At 46.4% G+C, this 26,135-nt stretch overlaps 1 protein-coding gene across 1 annotated transcript in view; it reads left to right on the top strand.

Annotated features, from left to right (window-relative positions):
- Window positions 1-25,882, top strand: part of LOC136310275 (guanylate cyclase 2G-like) — a 49,246-nt gene extending 23,364 nt beyond the window's left edge. Inside the window, exons 11-22 of the mRNA XM_066238646.1 lie at window positions 682-786; window positions 1,308-1,379; window positions 8,832-9,000; window positions 10,366-10,521; window positions 13,992-14,169; window positions 15,979-16,119; window positions 17,778-17,970; window positions 19,176-19,350; window positions 20,370-20,468; window positions 22,092-22,183; window positions 23,768-23,873; window positions 25,135-25,882. Coding sequence (XP_066094743.1) covers window positions 682-786; window positions 1,308-1,379; window positions 8,832-9,000; window positions 10,366-10,521; window positions 13,992-14,169; window positions 15,979-16,119; window positions 17,778-17,970; window positions 19,176-19,350; window positions 20,370-20,468; window positions 22,092-22,183; window positions 23,768-23,872 — 1,485 coding nt within the window. The 3' untranslated portion in view covers window position 23,873; window positions 25,135-25,882. The remainder of the gene's footprint in view (window positions 1-681; window positions 787-1,307; window positions 1,380-8,831; window positions 9,001-10,365; window positions 10,522-13,991; window positions 14,170-15,978; window positions 16,120-17,777; window positions 17,971-19,175; window positions 19,351-20,369; window positions 20,469-22,091; window positions 22,184-23,767; window positions 23,874-25,134) is intronic.
- Window positions 25,883-26,135: the final 253 nt, after the last annotated feature.

The raw sequence follows: 26,135 nt of genomic DNA, 5'->3' as shown, positions 1-26,135 counted from the left end.
CTGTTCTCTGGCCCTGGTCACCTGTTCTCTGTTCCCCCCTGGGGTGGGAGTGGCCCCAATCCACCGTGCATGGGCAGAAAGCAGCTTTCCTTAGCTTGGCCCACCCCCCACCACCCAACAGCCCGGACGTCAGCACCCGCGGCGCGGGGTCCCTCCTGGCCGTGCTTGTTTCCCTTCATTCTTCCGGGCCTTAATTCAACATCTTCATATTTTGTACCTGTGATGACTGCTCCCCTCCCTTGAATCTGGCCCTTAGAGGAAGCCATGTCCATGGGGTCTGACTCCTTGCTCCGAATCTGTTATCTGCTGTGGCCCACACACCAGGCACTGACAGCTGTCAACACCAGGAAGCAGGGCTGGATCTATTTCTGTTTGCTCGGTTGTGATTTTAGTTAATGTCCCTGGCTAAGGTTAGACTTTGATCATCCCTCTTGCTCATATCCGGAGGCAGCCTGGCTGGATTTGTCTCCCACCTCTGCCACTGACAAGTGGTATGACCTTTGACACGTTACTTTACCTTGTGAGCATCAGTTTTCTCATCTGTAAAATGGGAGCAGCTATAGTTCTTACCTCCCAGGGTCTGCGTGAGAATGAACTGACAGTATGTAAAGCATATAGCATCATCCCTAGCACAGAAGACATACTTGACTCATAAACTATTATTACTATGATTATTTCCAGGTGTATGAATTAAGGCACGGAAACATTGTTCCCTTCTTTGGTGCTTGTATAGAAGCACCCAACATCTGCATTATCACTCAGTATTGCAAGAAAGGAAGTCTTAAGGTAAGTAAAAGAGCAAATCTTACCTTAGGTTTGGTTAGCAGCAGCTAATGAGGAACCTTATTAATGCTTTTGCCCCTGTGTCCAAGAACAGTTCCTCCTTGGTCTAATTGCAAGACCTGAATTATCTTGCTGGGCTGCCTGCAGGGATCAAATTAGCAGTGGCGTTGCCAGTGTGTCTGGTTTCCTTTGTTCTGGATGGGAAGCATGTGAGCTTGGTTTTGTCTCCCTAGCTGTCACTGCTAGTCCTGGATTTCATTCCTGGGCCCAGCCTACCTATAGTATGTGACCATCCGCTTTATGTCAGGAACAAGGAAGTGTTTGTAAAACTCATGGCTGCGTAACTTTCTCAATATTGAATCCGGTTATGATATTTTCCAGGAAAACTGTCACCTCTGTTTCAGGTTGTATTAGTTCTAGTCAAAGCCATCCAATGGATTAGAACCAAAGCCATTTAACATTAGGAAGCTCACGGTGCTTCAGGTTGAATCACTGGTGATATTTTAAATAATCGTGTTTTTCAGGATGTTTTGAGAAATGCAGGTAATGAAATGGATTGGATATTCAAGTTCTCATTTGCGTACAACATAGTCAATGTGAGTATAACATAAACTTACTTAAAGAGCAAATACCGTAGTGTTTTTGCATTGTTCTGCATCTTGGATTAAAGCAAACTGTATTTTCCCGAAAATTCTGGTCCTTGTCAGATCTCCTCTTCAAGCAAGGTGATCCCACTTCTGAAATCTACCACTTCAATCAGATTTTTCATTCTTTTCTCTCTCCCTGATCTTGAGTACATCTCAAGAGAGAAAAGTATTTTATACTAAAGTTGGAAGGGATGCTAGGTTTGCTCAATCAGGAAAGAGCAGGGTAGTTACATTTTAGGATAGAACTTTTTATGCAAAAGAAAAATCTACTCATTACTAGACCGTAAAACAGGAGAGGGGATTCCTAATATTCCTTTCGTTTCCCTAGTCCCCGATTCCTTTCCCACAAAATGGGCATCAGTGCTGCAGTAAGCACAAAGCTGTTGCACAGGGTGCAGAACTGCGAATTTTTAAAAGACTTAATTCATCTTGGAGAGGAGAGAGAGAGAGAGAGAGAGAGAGAAGGGGGGAGGAGCAGGAAGCATCAACTCCCATATGTGCCTTGACCGGGCAAGCCCAGGGTTTTGAACCGGCAACCTAAACGTTCCAGGTCAATGCTCTATCCACTGCGCCACCACAGGTCAGGCCAGATCTACAAATTTAGATAAGCAGGCAGAATTTTACTTTGGACAAAGAGAACTGCAGTGGCTATAAAAAGAGGGTAATAATAATAATATCTAAGACATATTTAGTGCTTACTTTGGCCCCAATTCTTTCTCGTACTCTGTATATATTAATTTACTTAATTTTTACAACAGACTATAAGGTAGATATCTATTATTATCCCCATTTCACAGATGGGAGAGAAGTCAGGTGGGGCATGTCAGTATGGACCTGAGGCTGGTCTCCTCAGCCTGGGCTAGAATACAGCTATTCTGTCTACACTCACTGCATCTTTGTTGTTAGAAGAGGGGGCCAAGCCCATGACCTGGGATTGGCTTCTGGTGAGGAAGCCCCTCAGCCTGACAACCAGCAGGGTCGCTCATCATCTATCAACCAACAGTCCACCCACCAACCCACAGCCACCTGTGGGCAAGACCCAACCTGAGTGTTGCGAGGGCTGCAAAGGTGAAACGTAAGCTCTACCCTTCTAGAGTTTAGGGCCAATGACTCATTAAGTAGCTTTGGTCCCCTCCCTAGACCTCAGCCTCCGTGGATGAGAACGGCCTGTTGACATTTAAAGGCTTTTCTTTCCCAAGGATTTAATTGCTCTTTGTTTCTAAGGAGCTGAGTGTTAGCAGCCCTGTGAGACTTTGATTTTCTTAGTGAGAAACAGGTTAGACAAACAGAAACCTCCTTGGGGTTGGGTCTCTATGGACAACCTAGGCCAGCGCTGTCATTTTTTTTTGAGCTTTATTGAGCATCTGTTAATGATTTATCATATCCTGGGCACTTTTGTAGGAAGACAAGGACTTATTTCTAACTTTAAATGGCTTAAAATCTAGCTAGAGGGGAAGAAAACAAACAAGCCAGCCAGGAAATGTACATATAAAATGATTTAAGTGGCAGTGGCACAGTTATAAAATAGGAGAACACAACATAGCGACTTTACCCTGGCTCCTCTCTTTTTCCCTCCACCCACATTTCCCTCCCCTACCCAGCAAACCCCGGGAAGTACTCCAGACTCCCGGTGATCTCTCTCCTGCCCCATTCAAAATAGCTGACATCACTTCTATTGGATGTGAAGAGAAAGCTAGTGAATTCTCACCCAGGTAGGAATGCCAAATAGGTTTGGCCTCTTCGGTGTGGGCCTCTGGCTTTCCGGAAGCATTAAGTCAAAAATTTCTCTGGACAAATGCTGGGGCGGGTGAGAATGACAATTAAAGGGGACAGTCTCCCAGGTGGCATCGGCTACTCTAGGTCACTGAGTCTATCCCTTACTCCCCTACTGTATGCTGGAAGGACAGCTTGGCACCTTGCTTTGGAAGGAATGCTTTCTCTTGAAACGCAGTGTGCCTCTGATGGGACCGTGTAAGGAAGTCACAGTGAGCTAGGTCAAGGCACATTTAGGCCCTTCATGGCCAATTACTCTGCCAGTGTTCCTTGAAAGGGGACGAAAAGTACTGCAGCCTCTTAGAGCTTGGCCATGGGTGACTTTGACATGAACTTGGGCACTGGGCCAAGCTCTGTGGGTCAGATTGTACTTCTGGCCACCAGATGCCAATCATGAAAACAAGTCGTCTACTGATGTCTATTTGAGCAGAACCTGCCCTACACCAGGTGTCAGAGAGATTCCGTGGTGCCAAGACTTTGTAAAAGTAACAAGAGTATATAGAGCACCTGATTTTGGCCAAACCTGATTCTGAGTATGGAGGGCACAGAGGAGTAAGGGCCACTGTCCTGTCTCCAAGGGGTTTAGCAGTGGGGCCAGTCTGGGAAGGAGCTTGGGAGCGTGTAATACTCTGCCTGAGTTGAGTTGGGCCTTCCTGTCTGAGGAAGAGAAGTCTCAATAGAGTAAGAGGATGAAGGGCAGTTGGCACAGAAGTCGTCTTGGGAGTTTGAACTCTCTTCTGCTACTTACTGACCAGGTGGCCTTAACTACTCTGAGCTTCAGTTTCCCTGTGAATAAAATAAAGATAACAGGAGTCCCTACCTCATAGGGTTGTTATGAGAACTAAGATATATGAAATGGTTAGAATAAGCCTAACCCGTTGAAGGTATTTAGTAAAGATTAATTGTCAGTATTAGTAGGAGCAGTAGTATTACTCTTAGACCGGTAACTCCATTACTAGTACTAAATAAACATTTATTTCATTCCTTTAACACTCCTATGGGACAAGTCTGCATCATCCAAAAATAGTAGCCACCAGCCACACGTGACTAGAACACTGGCAACATGACTTGTCCAAACTGAGATGTGCTATTAGTGTAAAGTTTATGCTAGCTTTCGAAGACTTAGCTAAAAAAAAAAAACCCAAAAAACCCAACTAATATTTTTATGTTGACTGCATGTTAAAATGGTAAGGTCTTAAAATATACATTGGTTTAAATAAACTATTATTAAACATCATTTCACCTGTTAATGACAAAGTTAAAATTATATGTGTGATTTGTATTATCTTTCAAGTAGATGGGGGCAGTTCACAATAAGCTTTATTATTAATTCATCAACTCCAATATTAATATAAATATTTACTCTATTTCATGACGGATAAAAATGAGGCTTAGTGAGGTGAAGTAATCTGCCCAGCTGCAGAGGGGCGGATCGGGCCTGCAGCCAGCCTAGTCTGTCTCCGTAGCTGAGACGCGCTGTGTTTTCTTGCTGCCAAGTACCAGGGACCCAGAGATAGGAGCCCTGCGGGGCATAAAGGTACCTGGCCGATAGGCGGGTGATAGAATTGCCAAAATGCATACAATCTGGCACACGAATCGCACACTTCTCATCGTTCTCTTTGTTCCCTGACAATGCATATATACCCCTGCATTTCTATCAAGATAGAAAAGGGACCGCCACCACAAAGAGATACATGCTATCTCCTGGAAAGGACTACAGACATGGGATTCTGAGCATCCTCAGACAAGTGGTTTATGCCCTGATGGAATGAGCTCTTCTAATATGTCAGGGGAGCCTGACCTGCGGTAGCGCAGTGGGTAAAGCATCAACCTGGAATGCTGAGGTTGCTGGTTCGAAACCCCAGGCTTCCCTGATCAACATATGGGAGTTGATGCTTTCTGCTCCTTCCCCCTTCTCTCTCTCTCTCTCTCTCTCTCTCTCTCCCCTCTCTCTGAAATGAATAAATTTTAAAAAAAATCTAAAATAAATAAATAAATAAATAAATAAATAAATAAAATGTCAGGGGGGCCAGTGGTGACCAGAACGTAAAATGCCTTATACCTGAGGTGGGTCTGGTGCTAGCAAGGCATTTACCAGAACGTAAAATGCCTTATACCTGAGGCAGCCCCGATCGTGGAGAGGTCTCTGAGAGGTCAGAGAGGACTCTGGAGTGGACACAGGTCTCCCCAGATTTCAAGCCCTGAGGCGGCCAGCAGGAGCCTCCCTGGAGAAATCCCAAAGGCAGTCCAAGCCAGGCCCCTCGAGGTTTAGGTGAGTCTGTTGGTTGTATTTTCCAAAGTGTGATTCAACTTTATTATCTCAAAAAGCAAGCAAGTCACTTTGCTAAAGGAATATGACTTCCTGAATTTTGGGGGGGCCGGGCAAGGGTGATGTATTTACTGTCCTGCAAGTTTCTTTATTGCTTTCTATATTAGCCTGTCTTTGCAATGCACTATTGGCTTAGGCTCTTGCTAAAGTGGAAGCATGACTCAGCCTGTCGTCACTGCTGGAGGAAGTGGTGAGTCACTGAGTTGGTGCCCAAGAGGTCTCCAGGGGCAATGGTCCATTCAGGAGCTCTCCACACATTCCTCCTTCCTGGGACACTGAAGGGCCAGTGCCTCCTCAGCCATGCCCTTGGATGACGTCACTGCCTTCTCAGCTGGGCTTGAGATTCATTTGAAGCTGGCTGCTGTTGTATCAGGAGGTTAGGAGATGTATGTGTGCTTTGACCACCCTCCTTTTCCTCTACAATCACTCAGGGCACTGGCAACAGTAACATCTAGTGGTTTAGAAGCAGCTAGACTTCGAAGGCAACCCAGCCTGGACTTCTATCCCAGCTCTGTCCCCAATCCTTGGGAGCAGTTTAAAACCCTGAGTATGCCTGGCCTGTGGTGGTGCAGTGAATAGAGCGTTGACCTAGAATGCTGAGGTCGCCAGTTTGAAACCCTGGGCTTGCCCAGTCAGGGCACATACAACAAGCCATCAATGAACAACTAAAGCGAAGCAACTATGACTTGATGCTTCTTGCTCTACCCCCACCTATAAAATCAATAAATTAAAACAAACACAAAAACAAATACCCCTGAGTCTCCTTGTTGTGAAACAGAGAAGGAAAATACTAACTGGCTCAGGAAAGGCTAAATGTGACAATATATATAAGGTATCTTGTTCCCAATACAGCGGTACCTTGAGATATGAATTTAATTCGTTCTGTAATCGAGCTCGTAAGTCAACTCATATATCAAACTGCCAATACTGGACCAGTGCGCCAATGCTCCAACTAGTGGCAGCTTCCCGAATCACGACTCGTATCTCAGAATTTTGCTCGAATCTCGAACAAAAATACGGACCGAGTTGCAGCTTGTATCATAAAATATTCGTATGTTGGTCTGTTCGTATCTCAAGGTACCACTGTACTTCAATGCATAGTGCAAAGTAAGTCTCAAAGAAAGATTTATGGTTCCTTCTTTGTTCTTTGTGAACCCATATTACAGTATGGATGTCCATGGAACCTCTTAGCTAAATAATCACTTCTCACTCTCTGCCCCTCAAAGGTTCTTTTATTAGCAAAGGAGTAGGAGGTCAAGAGGCTGGATTGGAAATCACACTGCGGAATTCCCAACCCAGCTCTGCCTCTGGCCAGCTGTGTGACCTGGGCCAAGTTCATTTCTCCCTCTTTGTGTCTGTAAAATGAGGTTGATGATAATACCTCCTACCCCCGAAGGTCACTAGGGGTTACACGAGCTAGTTCAAGTGAGGGACTTAGGTCGCTACCTGGCATAAGGTTAACACTTGAAACTTAAAAGATAAAAGAAAACCCAGAATTGGTAACAGCCTCGAGAATGAGGCACTGTCAGTTTTGCTTTTGCTCAGAAGTCTCTCTGCTGAGGCAGGTGTGAGGCTGATCCAGGTAAGTCTACGCTACCATAGCCCTTCCCACAGCCCTGTTCCTGTGACAGAGTGAGACTGTCAGTTTCCTACCGGCTTCCAAAGTATTCTGAAAGTAAATGATTCAGAGATATGTGACACAGAATGTATTTATGTCAGTATTTTAAGCCCAAGGCAATGGCAATGCCTGATGAATATTACTGAAATGCTTTCTCATGAAGCTTGTAAAGAAAAAGTAAGGAAAGAAAAACCAAGAGGACAAACAATGGGTCCCTCTCTGCCCCCAACTATTAAGGTTGGCATCTGCAATGCAGTTAGCCCTTCCCCCTTCTGGATCTGCCCTTGGAAATAACAGAGAAATACATCTGCCTCTCTAACCTGGTTTCCAGTATGACAATTCTCATTTTCCAAATTGAGCTCTTCTTCGGCCTGTCCTTCCCAAAGAATCATTTCCCTCCTCAACTCCGGCTCTTTCCTCGAGCCCCTCTCTGCCCGTGGGAAACTCCCCTACACCCTCATCTCCCGCTGTCTTTATTTGTTTTTTTTAAAGTTAATTTGATTAGAGTGACATTGGTTAATAACATAAGTTTCAGGTGCACAGTTTTATAACACGCCGTCTGTGTATTGGTCTGTGTGTTCCCTCCCCAAAGTCTAGTCTCCTTCCATCGCCAGGGGTCCCCAAACTTTTGACACAGGGGGCCAGTTCACTGTCCCTCAGACTGTTGGAGGGCCACCACATACGGTGCTCCTCTCACTGACCACCAATGAAAGAGGTGCCCCTTCCAGAAGTGCGGCGGGGGCCGGATAAATGGCCTCAGGGGACCACATGCGGCCTGCAGGCCGTAGTTTGGGGACGCCTTCTCTACCCCCTTTGTCATTTTCATCTTTCCCCACCCCCTGCCCCTCTGGTTACCATCATCCTGTCGTCTGTGTCTGTGAGTTTGTAGTCTTGTTTGTTCGTTTGTTGCTCTCTAGTTTATATCCTACATATAAATGAAATCACATGGTTCTTGTTCTCTTCTGTCTGACTTATTTCACTTAACGCAGGACTCTCCAGATCCATCCTTGTTGTCGCAAATGCCAATATTTTATTTTTTATGACTGAGTAGTATTCCATTATACACATGTGCCACATCTTCTTCATCCAGTCATTCATCAAGGGACACTTAGGTTATTCCCCGGTCTTGGCTCTTATATCTCTGCCTTTCTGACTCCCTTCCCTTAGCAAGCTTTTTTGATTAAGTACATACTCTTTATTAAACTTACACAAAATTTTCATTATCACTTAAGCGGATATTTACTTTGTGTCATGTACCATGTCAGGTGTCTCATGTGCATTATCACATTTAATTTCCACAGTCAGTCTATGGGGTAAGGTTCTCTGTCATTTCTACCATGGTGAGAAGAATGAGGCTGACAGGGGTAAGGCAATTTGTCCTCTACTAAATGGTAGGACTGGGAATTGAACTCAGGAGTCTGACCACTAAGCTATATTTATTTTAAGCTGGTCTTGCCTTCATGGCTCCACATGAAGGGACTAAAAATTGTTTTCTTCTTTTTTGGGGTGTCCATGCCCCGGCTGACTCCTTTGGTGAATGGCTGCGTCAGTGGCTCTTGAAGAAAGGAACAGAGATAGCTAGATCCCTTACCCTGGGTCTGTGTTCTTGTCCATCTTTCTCTCCTTCCCCTGGTGTCCATCAGCACTTGCTCTTGTTCGCTGGTTCATTTCTCTTTCCTAGGGCATGCTGTTCCTTCACAGAAGCCCACTGAGGTCCCATGGCAACCTGAAGCTTTCCAACTGCCTGGTGGATGGTCGGATGCAGGTGAAGCTGTCGGGATTTGGGCTGTGGGAACTCAAGTACGGTCGGACACTCAGAACATATAATGAGAAAACAGTGGACCACTCAGGTAACCACCGGCTGGACCTGGACCCACTATCAACAGAGCGGTAAAGGGGTTTCTTACCCCATTTCTGCTTCCTGATGCTCACGTGCACAGGCACCTGCAGGGGGATCTTGCTTTGGACCTGGTGGCATGTGGCTGTTCTATTCACCCAAGGCGACGAGAACAGGTGGTGTGAGTCCATCATGTGTTGTCTGAGTTAGGAGAACTGGTTCTTATCCCAGTCACTGTCCTTCTCTGTAGTCATCTGTGTCCCATCACATCTTCCCACCTTCTCAGTGTTGAATGATGACCAGCCAGGCACTTTCAGGGTGAGGCGTGTGGCAAGTCTCTATTCTCTGTGTTCCCATATCATCTGAGAAGCTTTTATCAGTGGCTGGGACCCACCCCGCGGAATCAGAGTATCTGAAGATACTCTGGGGCAAGAGCATCATATTATTTTTAAAAGCTCCCAAGTGATTCTGATGCACTTCTCAAAATAAGACCCACCATCTGCAGTCCAACCCTCCTTTCAATGTGAGCAACTGAGGCTCGGGGACTCTTCCTATGTGTCCAGAGTTAATTGAGCGTGCTTCCATCTCAGCTTTCACTTCTCCGGGCCCGCTGAGCCAGTGCCTGCAGCCCTGACCACCTCTCTGGAGCAGCACGTGGCCAGCAGCTGTGCCGAGCGCATGTAGGGAGGTTCTGTAAGCAGGGATAGGATCTGTCTCACAGAGCAAGACAGAGGAGGCAATTAAATAAGGTGCTGTATCGCTTCTCGGCCTTTTGGCTAAGATCAAGTGTAAATAAGGTGCTGTAGTCACTCCTACTTCTCCATCCTCCAATCTGTTTTCTTTTAATGAGTATAACCTATGATAACAGAAACTTCTACACCTCACTAAGTATATAAAATATCCAGAATAGATGGATCTAGAGACAAAATGCAGACTAGTGGTTTTCAGGGGCTGGAGACAGAGGGAACAGGGGGAAACTGCTTACTGGGTTTCACTTGGGAGTGATGGAAATGTTTAGAACTGAATAGAGGTAGCGGTTGTGCAACATTGTAAACGTACTGAATGTCGCAGAATTGCTCAATTTAAAATGGTTACTTTTATGTGATGTAGGCGATTCCAGAAGAGAAAAGCAAAAGGAACGCCACCTGTCACAGCACAGCCCTGCGGTCACCCCTGCTAACGTCTTAGTGCCGTCCTTCCTGGTTATTGTCTGTTTTCACACGCACGGGCCCCTAGTCGCCCCTGAAGTCAGACGCCCGTGGAGGCTGACTGCTCAGGATGCCTTCCTTTCTCCTGAGTGCCCCTGGCACGGAAAGGGTGGCGCTCTGGTTCTGCCCCGACCTCTCTCACGCCGGGCCCACGTCTCGTTGCTTTGCAGAGCTCTACTGGACCGCCCCGGAGCTTCTGCGGCTCCCAGAGGCACCCCGCTCGGGCACCCCAAAGGGAGACGTGTACAGCTTCGCCATTCTGATGAGCGAGCTCATCCAGCACCCTGGCCACGGCCCTTTCGGCGACCGCAGCGAGACTGCGGACGGTAAAATGGCGTGTCTCCCGTGGGGGCTTTGGGGATCAGGCTTAGCTTATAAATGCTTGTTTGGGCGATTGTTTTTCTTAAACGTTTATTCATTTACGATTTTTTTTCATTCTTATTTTTTCCTTTTAAACTCCAAATATATTTTTTAAAGAATTATTAAACAATTGCAGTTGGATGAAAAACATCAAAGGACTCCGGATTACGTAATTTATTCTGTGACAGCAGCCAGGTCTTGTTAGAAAATAGGTCAGATCCTGTTGCTTCTCTGTACAATAGCCTCCCTGGCTGTCCAGGTGGGGAGTGAAAACTAAGTCCTTACCCTGCCCTGCGAAACAGCCAGAGGCCTCTAAACTGGCCTCCGCAGCCTTCTATGTTAGTGTCCTGGCACCGCCATAATAAATTGCCACTGGCTGGATTGAAACAACAACAGTTTATTCTCTTTTAGTCCCAGAGGCTAGAGGTTCAAAATCAAGATTCAAGAGGGCTGTGTGTCCTCCCGAAGCTCAAGGGCAAATTCACTCTTTGCTGCTCCTTCCAGTGTTTTTGGTGGCTGGCCCAGCCTTCATGGTGGCCACGTGGCTCCAATCTCCATCTCTATCTTCACATTGACTCATCCTCAAAATGTCTCTCTTCTGTCTGTCTCCTTTAAGGACCCTTGTCATTGGATTAGGGCCCATCTGTGTAATCCAAGATGATCCCCTCCACCCAAGACACTTAATTATATTTGCAAAGACTTTTCTTCCCCTCCCAAATAAGGGCACAGTCACAGGATCTGGGGATTAGGACATGGACATATATCTTTAGGGACTGCCATTCAGCCCACGACACCTTCCTAATTCTGTCTCCTGTGGCTTTTTCCTTTCAATCACACTGGCCACCTTCTTGTGCATCCAACATGCCAGACACATTCCCACCCCAGAGCCTTTGCACATACTGTTCCTGCTGCCTGAGTATCTCTCACCTTATATTTGTATATACAGATTTGCCTCATTCTGTCTTAAGGACTACACAGTGTTTCACTGTAAGGATCTGCCATGCAGTATTGAATGATACACATTTTGGTTACTTGTCATTTTTTATTATTATAAATCACTGCAATGAGCAGCCTTGCATCTTTGTGGACATATGTGAACGTTTCTTCAGCATAGATTTCTGTCCCTGATTTTTTTTTTTTTTAAATAAATGGTGCCCAGTTGTACACTTACAAAGGATATATTCAGGCTTTTTTTCTTTTCTTGATTGTCTCTTAGCACATTCCACCAGAGAATTAAGGGTAAAATTAGTAAGACACGGAACAAAATTTGATCACGTGTAACCCTTTGGAACTATTATTTTCCACTGTGGTTTCACATAATAATTACATGGGGAACTTTAATAACTACTGCTGCCCGGATCTCAGCTGTAGAGATTCTACCTGGGCATCAGGGTTTTTAAAGCGCCCAGGTGATGCTAATATGCATCCAAGGTTGACAATAAAGAGAGAGTGTGTGTGTGTGTGTGTGTGTGTGTGTGTGAGAGAGAGAGAGAGAGAGAGAGAGAGATATTCTTTTTTTTATTATTATTAATTTTACTAGGGTGACATCAATAAATCAGGGTACATATGTTCAAAGAAAACGTGTCCAGGTTATCTTGTCGATCAATTATGTTGCATATCCATCACCCAAAGTCAGATTGTCCTCCGTCACCTTCTATCTAGTTTTCTTTGTGCCCCCCCCCAACCACCACACTCTTGTCAATGGAGAGAGAGAGATTCATGGATACCCAGCCAACCTTTCTCTCTTGATCTTTTTTTGGGGGGCATTCTTTCCTCTTTGCCCACCATTTCTAGTCTCTCCCCAATGGCCTCACTCAAGTCTCATCTTTAGATCATGTGGCCTTCCCCGGAGACTTTTTCAAGTCAGGAGCCATCCTGAGTGTATGTAGTTGCTTTGAAAGGAAATTCCAGTTTCTGATTTATGGCCCAAATGAAGCAGAGGGGAGACGAATTCAAAAAGGTTCACCTAACAGTCCAGTGAATCTGAATTTGGAACCAAGCAGCCACGCAGATCTTCCCAGACAGCCCAGGCAGGAGCCCCTTAACTCACTCAGCCCAGCTGCCGTCTGACTGGACCAGCTGGGCACAGTGGCAGTCCTCTGCTCGTGAAGTTAAATGAGAGCTGGCCATGCGGGACTATATAGACACAGGACTGCAACCAGGAAAAGTACAGTGTGTATCTACTTTATGGGCAAACACACTCCTGCCATTAACTTCTCATACCTCCCTGCAAATAAGCCTGTGTGCTGGGAACGGAATACACAGCGATCCTCTGCGTACACCAGGCCTGTGGTTCTCAAATGTGGACATACATGAACAGAACCTCCTGGTTTGTTAAAACAGAATTGCTGGGTCCCACCTCCAGGGTTTCTGACTCAGTAGGTCTATGGGGAGGCCTGGGTATTTGCACTTCTATCAAGATCCCAGGTGGTGTTGAAGATCTGCTGCTTGTCAAACACTGGTCTAATTAGAAACGCAAATCTTCGGGTCCTGAACGTGTGCATTATTCTCAAAATATTTCCTTGACAAAACCTGGTTAAAGCAGAATGTTCAATAAATTTTGGTGGAAGCCAATGAAAAAGGGAGGGAAGTAGGTTTGCAAAGTTGGACATAGAGGCAGGACATGGAGGCAACATTTATTATTCATGACACTATCTTTTATATAACATATACGGAATGCAAAATTGTATAAAGCACACTTTGGGGATTTCTTTTTTCTTTTTTTCTTTCTTTCTTTCTTTTTTTTTTTTTAATTAACTGAGAGGCTGGGAGGCAAAACCAGACTCCTGCATGCGCCCTGACCAGGATCCACCCTGCAAACCCCTACCAGGCGATGCTCTGCCCAGCTGGGTCTCAGCTCTGTTGCTTGGCAATTGAGCTATTTTAGCAACTGAGGCCGAGGCTGTGGAGCCATCCTCAGTGCTTGGGGCCAACTTTACTTGAACCATTTGAGCCATGGCTGTGGGAGGGGAAAAGAGGCAGAGAAATAGAGAGGAGGGTGGGGTGAAGAAGCAGATGATTGCTTTTCCTGATTGCTTCTCCTGTGTGCCCTGACCGGGAATGGAACCTGGGACTTTCATATGCCGAAATGACACTCTGCTGCTGAGCCAGCTGTCCTGGACGGGGGATTTCTAATACAAATGAAATCATACAGAGATAACCTTCACTTTAAATAAGAAAAGTTCTATTAGAAAAAAAATTGATTTAAATTTGGATTAATCAGGGGGTACTCAGATAATTTACATTTAGATTCTTCATTTTCCAGGAGGATTAAGAATACTTCTTATAAAATATTCAGCTTTCTCTAAAATTCTAATCTGTTCAACTGACTTGGAAACTCAATTTACAAAATTAAGAGCACATCTATTTAAAGTGAAATGGACTAAATGGCACAAAGTTCAGACATTTGGCTACCTAAACCTAACGTGAATTTCAGAGATCATCAGCCGGATCAGAGAGCCCACAGCCTCAGCTCCGCTCCGACCTTCCCTGTCGGAGGAGAAGGGCCACGAGGAGCTCGCAGCCTTGGTGAAGGCATGTTGGGATGAATCTCCAGACAGAAGGCCCACCTTCCCTTCCATCAAGAAAATTCTACGAGAAGCCAGTCCCAAAGGGTGAGTTAGGTGTGCGACAGACATTTTCTCCTCCTCATTTAACCAGTAGAATTTTGAAAGGATATGGCTGTGGTTGGTTCTGTGGGGTTTTCTTCCTCCCACCCTCCCTCCTTTCCTCTCTCCTTCCTTCCCTCTTTTCCTTCCTCCCTCCCTCTTTTCCTTCCTCCTCCCTCCTTCCCTCCCTCCCTCCCTCCCTTCCTCCCTTCCTTTCTCCCTCTTTTCCTTCCTTCCTCCCTTCTTTTCTCATCGACTCACTCAATGCCTACCACATATAAAGCACTGTGCTGCTTGCTGGTGAAAGTGGGCTGATAAGTTGTCCTTTTATTTTATAAATGTTACAAAAATGAATCATACTTCCACTACCCTCCTTTGTCCCTTCCAGACATCACTAATCGATCAAGTTCCTCTTTCCCAGAAAGATCTGAGAAAGGGACTCAGAATCCTCTTCAAACCAGCATTCCAAGGTCATGGCTGTTCAATTGAGATTGAACCATGCGATAAGGAATTATACACTAACCTTGCCTGACCAGGTGGTGGCTCAGTGGATAGAGAATGACCTGGGATGTTGAGGACCTGGGTTCAAAATACTGAGATCACTGGCTAAGCATGGGCTCATCCGGCTTAAGTGCAGGGTCTCTGGCTGGAGCGTGGGATCATAAACATGACCCCATGATCACTGACTTGAGCCCAAAGGTTACTGGCTTGAAGCTCAAGGTTGCTGACTTGAGCAAGGGGTCACTGGCTCAGCTGGAGCACCCTAATCCAGGTACATATGAGAAAGCAATTAGTGAACAACTAAAGTGCTGCCACTATGAGTTGATGCTTCTCATCTCTCTCCCTTCCTGTCCTTCTGTGCTTCTTGCTAAAAAAAAAAAGAAATTATGCACCAACCTTACAGTAGGTTATTGAGTTAAATTATTCATGTCTCTCAAATAATTTTCCAAATAATAACCTTGCTTCAAGCCAGGATAATGATATCATCTTTTGCCACATGGAACATATGAAGGCACAGACATGTGAGAAGTAGCTTGAGTTTGTAAAGAAAGCCCTGCCCTGGGAGTCAGGTATATATCTGCTCCCGATTCTCCCATTTCACTGTGTACTCTTAACACGATGGCCCCACAGTCTGTGTTTTCCACATCAAGATAGCTTTAAATGGTATGGATCAGGTCAGTTTATACATCCTGACTTTTTACCCCCAAAATAGGGTCCCCAATGTGAAGGCAGGTGTATTTCCCTGTGCGCCTCAGTCTCCTCCTCTGAAAAATGAGGGATATAAGTTTGTCTGAAGGCCCTTCTAAAATGAGAATTTGCAGGATCTACAAGTGTCCCTTCTGTCTGTCATCTGAAAAGAAAACAAAGAATGACCTGTCCTAAAATCTACATTTGTGGTTGGCTGGGACAGGACATGAAGCACATTGGAAAGTGGGGGAGGGCCGTCAAAAGCCATCACTGTTTGAATGCCCACTGGTTCCAAGGTTCCTGACACGGCTCTAGGGACTTTGTTCCGATTATCTCCCTTAGGGTAACCCTGCCATGTATGTCTTGTTATCTCCATTTTCCAGATGAAGAAACTGAGGGTCAGAGGGGGAAAGAGGACAGGTCCAAACCACAGAGTTGGTAAGGGGCAGCCTCTGTCCTGCCACATGGTCTCACTGCCATGGTCACTTCCCTGCCGTCCATTGGTAACCCTTACGCAGGAAACCGTTAGGGCAAAACACGTTTTCTAGGAATGATAGTTGGAAGATGTGCTCTACTATGGTCCTAAAGTTCTTGGAAAAAGACATTGATGTCTGGGTTCTCTTCAAGCTACGTGAGCATTCTAGACAGTATGGCGAGCAAGCTGGAAGTGTACGCCAGCCACCTGGAGGAGGTGGTGGAAGAGAGGACCAACCAGCTGATGGCCGAGAAGCAGAAGGTGGACAAGCTTCTGTCCACAATACTGCCCAGGTATTCCAGAGAACTGGGGACCTGCACGAAGAGACCCAGGAAACAACAGCACCGACATCTAAGAGGCCTCGAAAGGAGAGATTATATTCTTTGTTCTCTTTCTAAAAAGAGATCAGGTTCTACAATGGGTTAAGCATTTTGTGTGTGGTTTGGCACAGCCTGCAAAGGGAGATCGAGGCAAAGTCCCTAGAATCCATAAGGATAGAGAGTTTAGGTCTTTCTATTTTTTTTTCAAGTTTCAACATTTTTCTATCACTTATTTTATTTATTTTTATTTGAATTTTGGTGTTTGTTTTTATGTTCTTGACCTGCTTAGCTCAATTCTTTTGCTCTCAATCTTTAAAATACATGCTACATAAAAATTCCCCAAATGAAATATTTTACTCTTGGGTCATTCATTCATATACATAATATCAAATGACTGCTAAATCCATGTACTTGGTGTCTCAGTTAGGAATGAGTTGTTTTTAGATAATTCCTTTTAGTCATCAGTATATTGATTTGTGCGTTCACCCCCCCCCAAGGAAGAGGGTAAACGGTGATGGAAGGAGCCTTGAGTTGGAGTAATACAAGTGTAGGTCTTTTATATCAATAGAAAGAAGGTGATGGATGTACCCAGAGGAGAGCGACCACTAGATGGCGAGCTAGTTCCACAAATCTAGTCAGTTGCTAACTTTCGGTATTTCAGATCCAAAGCCTTTGCACAATACAATATATACCCATGACTTTAGATTCAAAAGTTTCTTCCTTTTTCACTCTTTTTTCCACTTGTGCACTCTCTAAGCCCTTGGCAGAAGCATCTGCTGTTAAAATTCCTGCACCCTTTTTATATGTCTTGAGTAAAGGATTGGGGTTGAGGATTTGAATGTGTTAATGTGAGGTTGGTTAATGGAAGTAAAAATAATAATTTATGATTGGTGAATGCTTACATTTGCTTCCACTTCTGCAGATGGAACCTTTATAATCAAACTCCATAACTATAGGAGAAAATAAAGTGTCCTCAGGGAGAAAATCTGTTTGTAAAGACATTTAGATGACCTGCTCCTTCCCTACCCCAATTAAAATCTTTCTTTATGGACAACATGCAGGTGGAGAAACAGGTGGCAAAAGAAATCCTTCAGATGATTAATTTTGTTAATCAAAAACCAAACCTGTTCTGGCCGGCTGGCTCAGTGGTAGAGCGTTGGCCTGGCGTGCAGGAGTCCTGGGTTTGATTCCCGGCCAAGGCACACAGGAGAGGTGCCCATCTGCTTCTCCACCCCTCCCCCTCTCCTTCCTCCCTGTCTCTCTCTTCCCCTCCTGCAGCCGAGGCTCCACTGGAGCAAAGTTGGCCCGGGCACTGAGGATGGCTCTGTGGCCTCTGCCTCAGGCACTAGAATGGCTCTGGTTGCAACAGAGCGACCCCCAGATGGGCAGAACATCGCCTCCTGGTGGGCATGCCGGGTGGATCCCGGTCCGGCGCATGCAGGAGTCTGTCTGACTGCCTCCCCGTTTCCAACTTCAGAAAAATACAAAAACAAAAACAAAAACAAACAAACAAAAAAACAAACAAACCCACTGAAGCAGAGAAGGATCTACCAGGGCAACTTTGTGGGGGCCTGCGGGGGACAAGAGTGAATATGCCACCGTTAAATAACAGTCTTTTTCTCTGATTTCAGCTTCATTGGGGAACAGCTCATAGCTGGAAGGCCCGTGGAACCAGAACATTTTGAGTCCGTGACCATCTTTTTCTCCGACATTGTTGGGTTCACAACACTCTGTTCTCTCAGCTCCCCGTTGCAAGTGGTGGAGCTGCTCAATGACCTCTACAGTCTGTTCGATCACATCATTGAAACCTACGATGTGTATAAGGTGAGGCACCTGGCTTCCGGCTTGTGAGGGAACACATACACCTTGCCCTGTCTCCTGGGCAACCGTGGGGGTGAACCCCGCCCTGGACATCAGCAGCGGGGGGGCTCTATTTCGGGCAGGCAGTCTATTTCAATTCGTGGCAGAAACTCAATATTTCATTCCTGTTTGTTTTCTTGGAGAAGGGCTTGATTGATCACAGTTATAAATGTTACTTGTCAAGCAGCATCAGTTGTTCCTTCTGTGTCCTTCCTTACTTTATCTCACAGTAAGCTCATTTCTAAGAGAGGCATTGACCTTCGATTAGCTAATTCCTCCATTTCCCTCCAGAGTAGATTTTCTTCAGATTCAGAGAGATTCAGAAGAGTCACTCTTCTTTAAAGGTTGTCTTTGAATTTTGTGTGAGTCTCACTTCTCTGTTATTGTGATCCTTAGCAATTCAGAGGAAGAAAGCTTCCCGAGGTTAGACTGTCAGTCTTGTAACTAAAGGCGAGACACCGACTGCCTGCCCCGTGCTGCCATGGCGTGGCATGACCTGGGTCACCCAGAGTAAAATGACTGTTTGTACCACCCGTTGATACCTGAAATTCTACCTTTACTGCGTCATCTTCGGATTCTGCTCAAATGCAAACGTATCTGGGAAGGGGTGTAGGTCATTGTAAGCTTAGTCGTGGAAATGACGTGAGAACGAGGGATCTGAAAGCTGATTTTATTAGGAGGATGGGGAGAGATGAGGACAGATGAGGCAGATGCACACACTTACATATATGTATAAACATACATATTTTGCATAATATGTACACATGTATACATATGTATAGGAGCCCTTGCGTGGGGTGAAGACATTGCAGTTGGGTTAGATGGATTCCACTCGATGGATCTGTGTGATCCTTCAAAGTTTTCCCCGTCAGCATGCTGCTGCCTGTCAGACAGGTTTTGAACTTGGGTTGGCAAAATAGAGTCCCCACCGCTCTCAGATTCCAGTGGAGGAAGCGGTGACAGTGGGGAGGAGGGCTTAGGGCAGGCAGGCTTTGTGGAAGGACCAGGACTGGAACACACTTGAGGATTTGCTGGGACTTAGAAGGAGTGGAGGTTAGGAAGTGTGACCCTTCAACGCCTGGGGCCTCGAAGCAAGCGTCAGTAATGAGGGCCTTGATCTCGGAGGCACCCGCTCCCTCCTGGAGGCCACTTTGTTGCTTTCTCTTCAGGTTGAAACCGTTGGAGATGCGTACATGGTGGCCAGCGGGCTTCCCATTTGCAACGGAGCTCAGCACGTGGACGAGATTGCCACAATGTCCTTGCACTTCCTCAGTGCCACCGTCCACTTCCAGATCGGGCACATGCCTCAGGAGAAGCTCAAACTCCGGATCGGCCTCCACACAGGTAGATGGCACTGATGGCAGGGGGTCTTATGGTCCAGGTGTGATGGCAGGTCGTTCTGGATTCAAGTCGAGGTCCAAGGCTTTTGGGAAACCCTGAAAGTGAATGGCAGCATCTTAAGGAAATGAAAGGGTGAATGATCTTTGCATGTATGTTTCATGCAAAGATTTGTACAGAAGTGGCTTGCGCTTGGTTTAATGCCCTTCTGATGCTGTCTTAAAATATTTAGTAACTTTTGAATGAGGAGTCTCTTACTTTCAACCGGGCCCTGCAAATTTTGTAGCCAGACCTGCTCCTACCTGTCCTCTGTGGCTTCACTAAGATAAAACCTGACCCTGAGCAGAAGGAATTGGTCCCATGTTTGTGCCGCTGTGGCTTTGTTTACATTTCTAGTGTGTGAATAACATTGCCATTGGTTTCTGTCTTAGATTGATTGTTGTAACAAAATACTATAGACTGGACTGCTTAGACTGCAGGCATTCTTCTTGAGGTTCTGGAGGCTGGGAAATCTAAGATCAGAATACCAGCATCCTCTGGTTCTGGTGAGGACTGGTTCCTGGCTGGCAGGCGGTAGTCTCTGGCTGTGTCCTCACATGACGGAGGAAGGGAGAGTGCTCTAGTGTCTCTCCTTCTTATAAGCTCACTAATCATAGTATCATAGTATAAGAACCTTATTCTCATGACGTCATCTAAACCTAATTATCTCCTGCAGTTCCCCCCGCCCCCCAATACCATCATATTGAGGGCTAGGGGTTCAACAGGTGAATGTGGGCTAGACACAAGTATTCAGTCCATAACAACTGATTATGTTGTTTTCCACCAGAAGTCTGTGGGTTCTAAAGCTTGCAGCTTGCCTCTTAGTAAACTCTAAGATCTTTTGCCACGCTTTGCCCCACAAAGGCACTTAACAAATGTTGATTGAATTGCATTTGTTGATTTGATGTGCAGGGTGGAGCCTGGTGGTGGAGCCGGGCCCTAGGGAAATGCAGACTGGTTTTCCCCATCTGTTCTTTCCTTCGTAGGTCCTGTGGTGGCCGGTGTGGTGGGGGTCACCATGCCCAGATATTGTCTGTTTGGAGACACCGTGAACATGGCCTCCCGAATGGAAAGCAGCAGTTTGCGTGGGTATCACTTACAGCAGTGGCCCCCAACCCCCGGGCCGCGGACCGGTACCGGTCCGTGGGCCATTTGGTACCGGTCCGCAGAGAAAGAATAAATAACTTACATTATTTCCATTTTATTTATATTTAAGTCTGAATGATGTTTTACTTTTAAAAAATGACCAGATTCCCTCTGTTACATCCGTCTAAGACTCACTCTTGATGCTTGTCTCGTAAGTTTGACAATTATATTTAAAAATACCACAGTTTTACGCCGGTCGCATAATTTTATTTTGTGCATTTATCCGTCCCACCCTAAAGGCTGGTCTGTGAAAATATTTTCTGACATTAAACTGGTCCGTGGCCCAAAACAAGTTGGGGACCACTGACTTACAGTACTTTGCAAACGCAATACCCCTGCCCCGCCAGGCCCCTGTCTTTCCCCAGAGGGTATTTTTAGAAGACCCATTTGCATTTTGTGTGCTGGTTTTCATTTCCAGGGTAAAATCATTATCCACTCAGGCAACACTGATCACATGCTTTGTGGGTGGGATTTTGCCCTGTCCTGTCCAAGGAGCCATGTAAACACCCTGCCTCCTTCCAAAACTACCTGTCCTAAACAGTCAGGCCCACGTGTAATCAGGTCATTCAAATGAAGAGCAGGAGTCAGCAAACTTTTTCTGTACAGGGCCAAACAGTAAGTACTTAGGTGTTACTGGCTATAGTTTTTTTGTAACTGCTTAACCACTATCATGTGTGAAAACAGCCATTGATGGTATGTAAATGAAAGGGCATGGCCATGTTCCAATAAAACTTTATTTGTAAACACAGGTGGTAGGCTGGATTTGTCACGTGGGTGGTAATTTGCCCATCTGTGACATATAGATTTGGTGACACCACAGAAACCTATGGACAAGAGCACCAGGGGATAGTATATTCCAGGGGTCCTCAAACTTTTTACACAGGGGGCCAGTTCACTGTCCTTCAGACCGTTGGAGGGCCGGACTATAAAAAAAACTATGAACAAATCCCTGTGCACACTGCACATATCTTATTTTAAAGTAAAAAAACAAAATGGGAACAAATACAATGTTTAAAATAAAGAACAAGTAAATTTAAATCAACAAACTGACCAGTATTTCAATGGGAACTATGCTCCTCTCACTGACCACCAATGAAAGAGGTGCCCCTTCTGGAAGTGCAGCGGGGGCCGGATAAATGGCCTCAGGGGGCCGCATGCGGCCCGCAGTTTGGGGACCCCTGGTATATTCTTTTATTTTACAGTCATTTTGTTGCATTGGTAGAACTTCTCTTTTAGTTTGTAAGTAAAAACTTTAAGGATCAATTTTGAAAGTGGGAACCCAGCCGTGGGGAGCTTCCGCTTGCCTATGAAGTCAGTTCTGTTTTCTGGTTCTAAATTGAACACATGAAAGTGTGAGCAGCACCCAGCAGTGAGTGGGCAGTGCCTGTGTGGTTGCGGGTCCCAGCCCGAGTGTCCCAGATGTTGGAGAGGGGGTCTGTGACCGCTGGCAACCTGAGCATTTGGGCGGTGTAGCGCTCCCTCCCACAGCAGCCGCTGCCTCTCTGACGCTGTGTCAGGGTCACAACCAAAGCAGTAACTAGATAATAACTGTTTTGTGGCAGCTCTCCGGATTCACGTCTCCCAGAGCACCGCAGGCGCCCTGCTGGCATCGGGAGAGTACACTCTGCAAAAGAGAGGCACCATTCCAGTCAAGGTAAGACCAGGCCAGGTGCGCCCACCTGCCCCGTCTGGTCTCTGATGGACATGCCGAGGAGCTCGGTGGGACGAGTGCGTCTCTGCGCATGGCGTCTGTGCGCATGGCATCTCTGCATGGCGGCCCCTGAGATCCACGTGGAGGCTCCTAGGACTGCCAGGTCTTCTACCCTCGGAGAGAACTGTCCCGTCCTGTTCCCTCAAATGGTCACACGTGGAATTTATGACAGGAAACACCTTGTCTCCCACCTAGACCACGCCCGTGGAAAGCCTCCTTTCTCTTTGCCAGAGATGGTCTCCTGGTTTCTGCTTGAACCCCCCAGTCCGGTCAAGGCAACAGCAAACACAGGCGCCAGAGTTATAGTGCCCACCTCTCCCCAATGTCCCTTCTTTCGAGTTGACAGAGCCCAGGTAGAGGGGATAGAAACCTGTTGGTTTGGGGGTAGTAGGTCCTTATCTCTGTACATTTAAATATCTCTTCCCTTTCCCTCTGCCTCCTCCTCCAGGCTGGCATCTAGTCTGTCACTGAAATGTGCCGTGACACATTCTCATCTGTCTGATAAACGTTGCTCTTTCTGGGTGGGGAGGTGGTTCTCCTCCTGAGATGTTTTCTAGAAAATCTTGGAGACGTTCATGGTGGGTGGTTACTCTGACATCAGTGTTTGGGTGGGTGCGGGGGTCCTGGGAAAGAAGGGAAGAGGGTGGGATTAGCTCCCTGGTTTGCTGAGTCTGGCCCTGCTAGCGGTATTTGATCAACTGACTTCAGAGAAGAGGAAGATTTTTCTAGAAAGCAGCAGTGTAGCCTGACCAGGAAGTCGCACAGTGGATAGAGTATTGGACTGGGACACAGAGGACCCAGGTTCGAAACCCTGAGGTAGCTGACTTAAGTACGGGCTCATCGGATTTGAGCAAAGCTCACCAGCTTGAGCCCAAGGTCGCTGGCTTGAGCAAGGGGTCACTTGGTCCGCTGTAGCCTCCCGGTCAAGGCACATATGAGAAAGCAACCAATGAACAACTAAGGTGCCGCAACGAAGAATTGATGCTTCTCATCTCTCTCCCTTCCTGTCTGTCTGTCCCTATCCGTCCTTCTCTCTGTCTCTTCTGTCTGTGTCACAGAAAAAAAAAAAAAAAGAAAAAGAAAGCAGCAGTGTAGACATCACTTTGAATCTTGTCCTACTACTTAGTAGGTGTGAGATTAGGGGGACTGGTAATAATCCTGCCCTCAAAGGGTGGATATGAGGATTATATATAAACATGTATCTGGCATGCTTCACATGGAATCCTGCTTATGTAAGACCTCAAAAGTATTATTATTTTTCAAGATTTTCCCTGCCACAAACTTCCACCTGCAGTGGCCCTTACCCCTAGGCCATCACTGACCGTCCCTCCAGGCTTATCCGCAACGCCCAAGGAGTCATCAGGATCTGGTCTATCACAAGGCCCCTCCCTTACTGAAGCAGCCCCCGGCTGGCTGCTGCTCTAGCTACAGACGTTCTCAGGAGGCGAGCTGTCTGCTCAGGGGCCACCCTCCACTGGTGGCCTCTCCTTCCCTGTCATGCACCAGCGTCTCCCTGGCCTCCCACAGGGCAAAGGAGAACAGACAACTTTCTGGTTGAAAGGCAAAGAAGGCTTCACTCTTCCACTCCCCGAATTTGCTGAGGAAGAGGCCGAAGTCCCAGAAATCTGCTGAGGTGAGTGTCTTCTTTAAAGATGTCTGTGGGGTCCCATGAAAACCTGTGGGGTCCCACGAAAACCTGTGGGGTGAATGAAATGTACCATTTCGGGGGTGTTGTTCCTGGGCATTGAGTCAGTCTCCCAGTAGGGGGCGCCATCTAGCTGGCCTCCTCATCCCACCCTGGAGTTCTGTGGACTGGAGCAAACGTGTAGTTGGATGAGCTGGGTAGAGTGAGCTCATTTTCAGGGGGGGCAGGCTGGGCTGTTTCCCCAGACCTGCCAGTGAGCCTGCCCTAGCTGCCAACTATTTCCAGCTCATTAGCTCATGCATTTGCAGTGAACCCAGTTTCATTCTGGGAGAGGGGACAGCTGGAGGAGGAAGCCTGGGGTTAACCACAGGTCTGGCCTTGTTTTGCTTTCGTTTGCAAGGTGGCTGCTCCCTGACCTTTAGTGCCTATTTTCCTTATCAGCTACTTAGCCTGCAGGGAGAGAGGAGGTCGTGTCAGAAGGCATCTCAGGATGTTTTCAGAGGATAAAGTTCTGCCTAAGGTGTGAGCCATCGCTGAAATTCAATAGGATCAGGCCACCCCAAGCAGACAGGACGCTGGCAGTCAGTCGCTGGAAGGCCTGATCTGGAGCTCTGACCTCTGTGAGCGTGGCAGCTTCCAAATGGATAACATCCCAGCCTCAATTTATTGCTTAATTTCTTTCCCATCCACACTGAGCAAAGGATGCAATCAAGGCTTGACTTTTAAAGAGAACAGTCCTTCATTTATGAAGTGTTTAATTTTCTTATTTTGGTACTCTCCAGCAAAGATGAATAAGCCCACCCATTCTGCTGTGAATATTCCCCCTTTACACAGAGAATAGGATTCCACGCTGTTTTATGAAGCGGTCCCTGTGAGAGATTGGCTGTCCCATTCATGCAGTTACAGCAGTGGTCCCCAACCTTTTTGGGGCCACGGACCGATTTAATGTCAGAAAATATTTTCATGGACCGGCCTTTAGGGTGGGACAGATAAATGTATCACATGACTGAGACAAGCATCAAGAGTAAGTCTTAGACAGATGTAACAGAGGGAATCTGGTCATTTTTAAAAAATAAAACATCATTCAGACTTAAATATAAATAAAATGAAAATAATGTAAGTTATTTATTCTTTCTCTGCAGACCAGTACCAAATGGCCCATGGACCGGTACCGGTCCGCAGCCCGGGGATTGGGGACCACTGAGTTACAGGACTTCTTTTCCTATTTCTTGCAATGCCTCGCACCCAGATTCCCTTCCGCGTGGCTGCTCCTGATTCTGGTGGCGCAATCTGAATGATGTCTAACGGTGGAGACCTTTCCTGTTGAATTTGCCACGACAAAGAGGGGAAGACCAAGGGGTCCGGGGAGGTTTCCTGTTTAGCCTAACCCCGCGCTGCCTCAGAGGAGATACTTTTGAGCTCTGTATAGGCAAAGAAAAGACCTTTCCGTGGATTGGGAGCATTTAGTACCAAATTTACAGAAGGTTTGGTGGAATTCTGGCCTTTCTTCAGTAAGAGGGGCACCAAATAGCAGCGAGGGAGGTGCTTGACAAACAGTCCCATCTCTATTGAGCTCCGCCGCGCTTCCATTAGTAGAACCTTCCTTCTGCCCAGAGTGGGCGGCTGAACTCTGGGGCCTGAGCAGACTCCACTTTCTACAACATGATCCCATTTTCGTTGTGGTAGGTTTGGCTCTTCTCCGAAGGCCTTCAGCATCAAAGATGGAAGGCTTTTGACTGATATTCAGAAGGGAGGAGAGCAGAAGGCATTAATATGAAGGGGGCAGGGGAGCTTCCCCTGTTACCCCAGCATGGAGACAAGGGGCCAAGAGTTATCTTCTCCTGCCTTATAACTTCTTCCCTTGTTTGGGATCAGGGATTCTTGATCCAAACACTATGATCCACCATGAAAGGGGATAAGGCAAGTTTGCTTTGAGGTCTCTTAGACATAGATCAGTCTCCATCCACCCATCCATCCACCCATCCATCCATCCATCTATCCATCCATCCATCCATCCATCCATCTACCCATCCATTCATCCATCCATCTACCCATCCATTCATCCATCCATCTACCCATCCATTCATCCATCCATCCATCCATTCACCCATCCATCTATATGGACATCTCATTAATTCAAGGAGAATTATTGAGCACTTGCTTGTGCCAGGCACCACATTGGGGGACACAAGAGAATATGAAACTTTCTTTGGTCTTTAGCACTCAGTGTAGTTGGAGAAAAAAAGCATA

This window comes from Saccopteryx bilineata, chromosome 7 (genome assembly GCF_036850765.1).
Source record: "Saccopteryx bilineata isolate mSacBil1 chromosome 7, mSacBil1_pri_phased_curated, whole genome shotgun sequence".
Lineage (NCBI taxonomy): Eukaryota > Metazoa > Chordata > Mammalia > Chiroptera > Emballonuridae > Saccopteryx > Saccopteryx bilineata.
The sequence above is the reverse complement of the archived record's forward strand: the minus strand, read 5'-3'. Positions and strand labels throughout refer to the sequence as shown.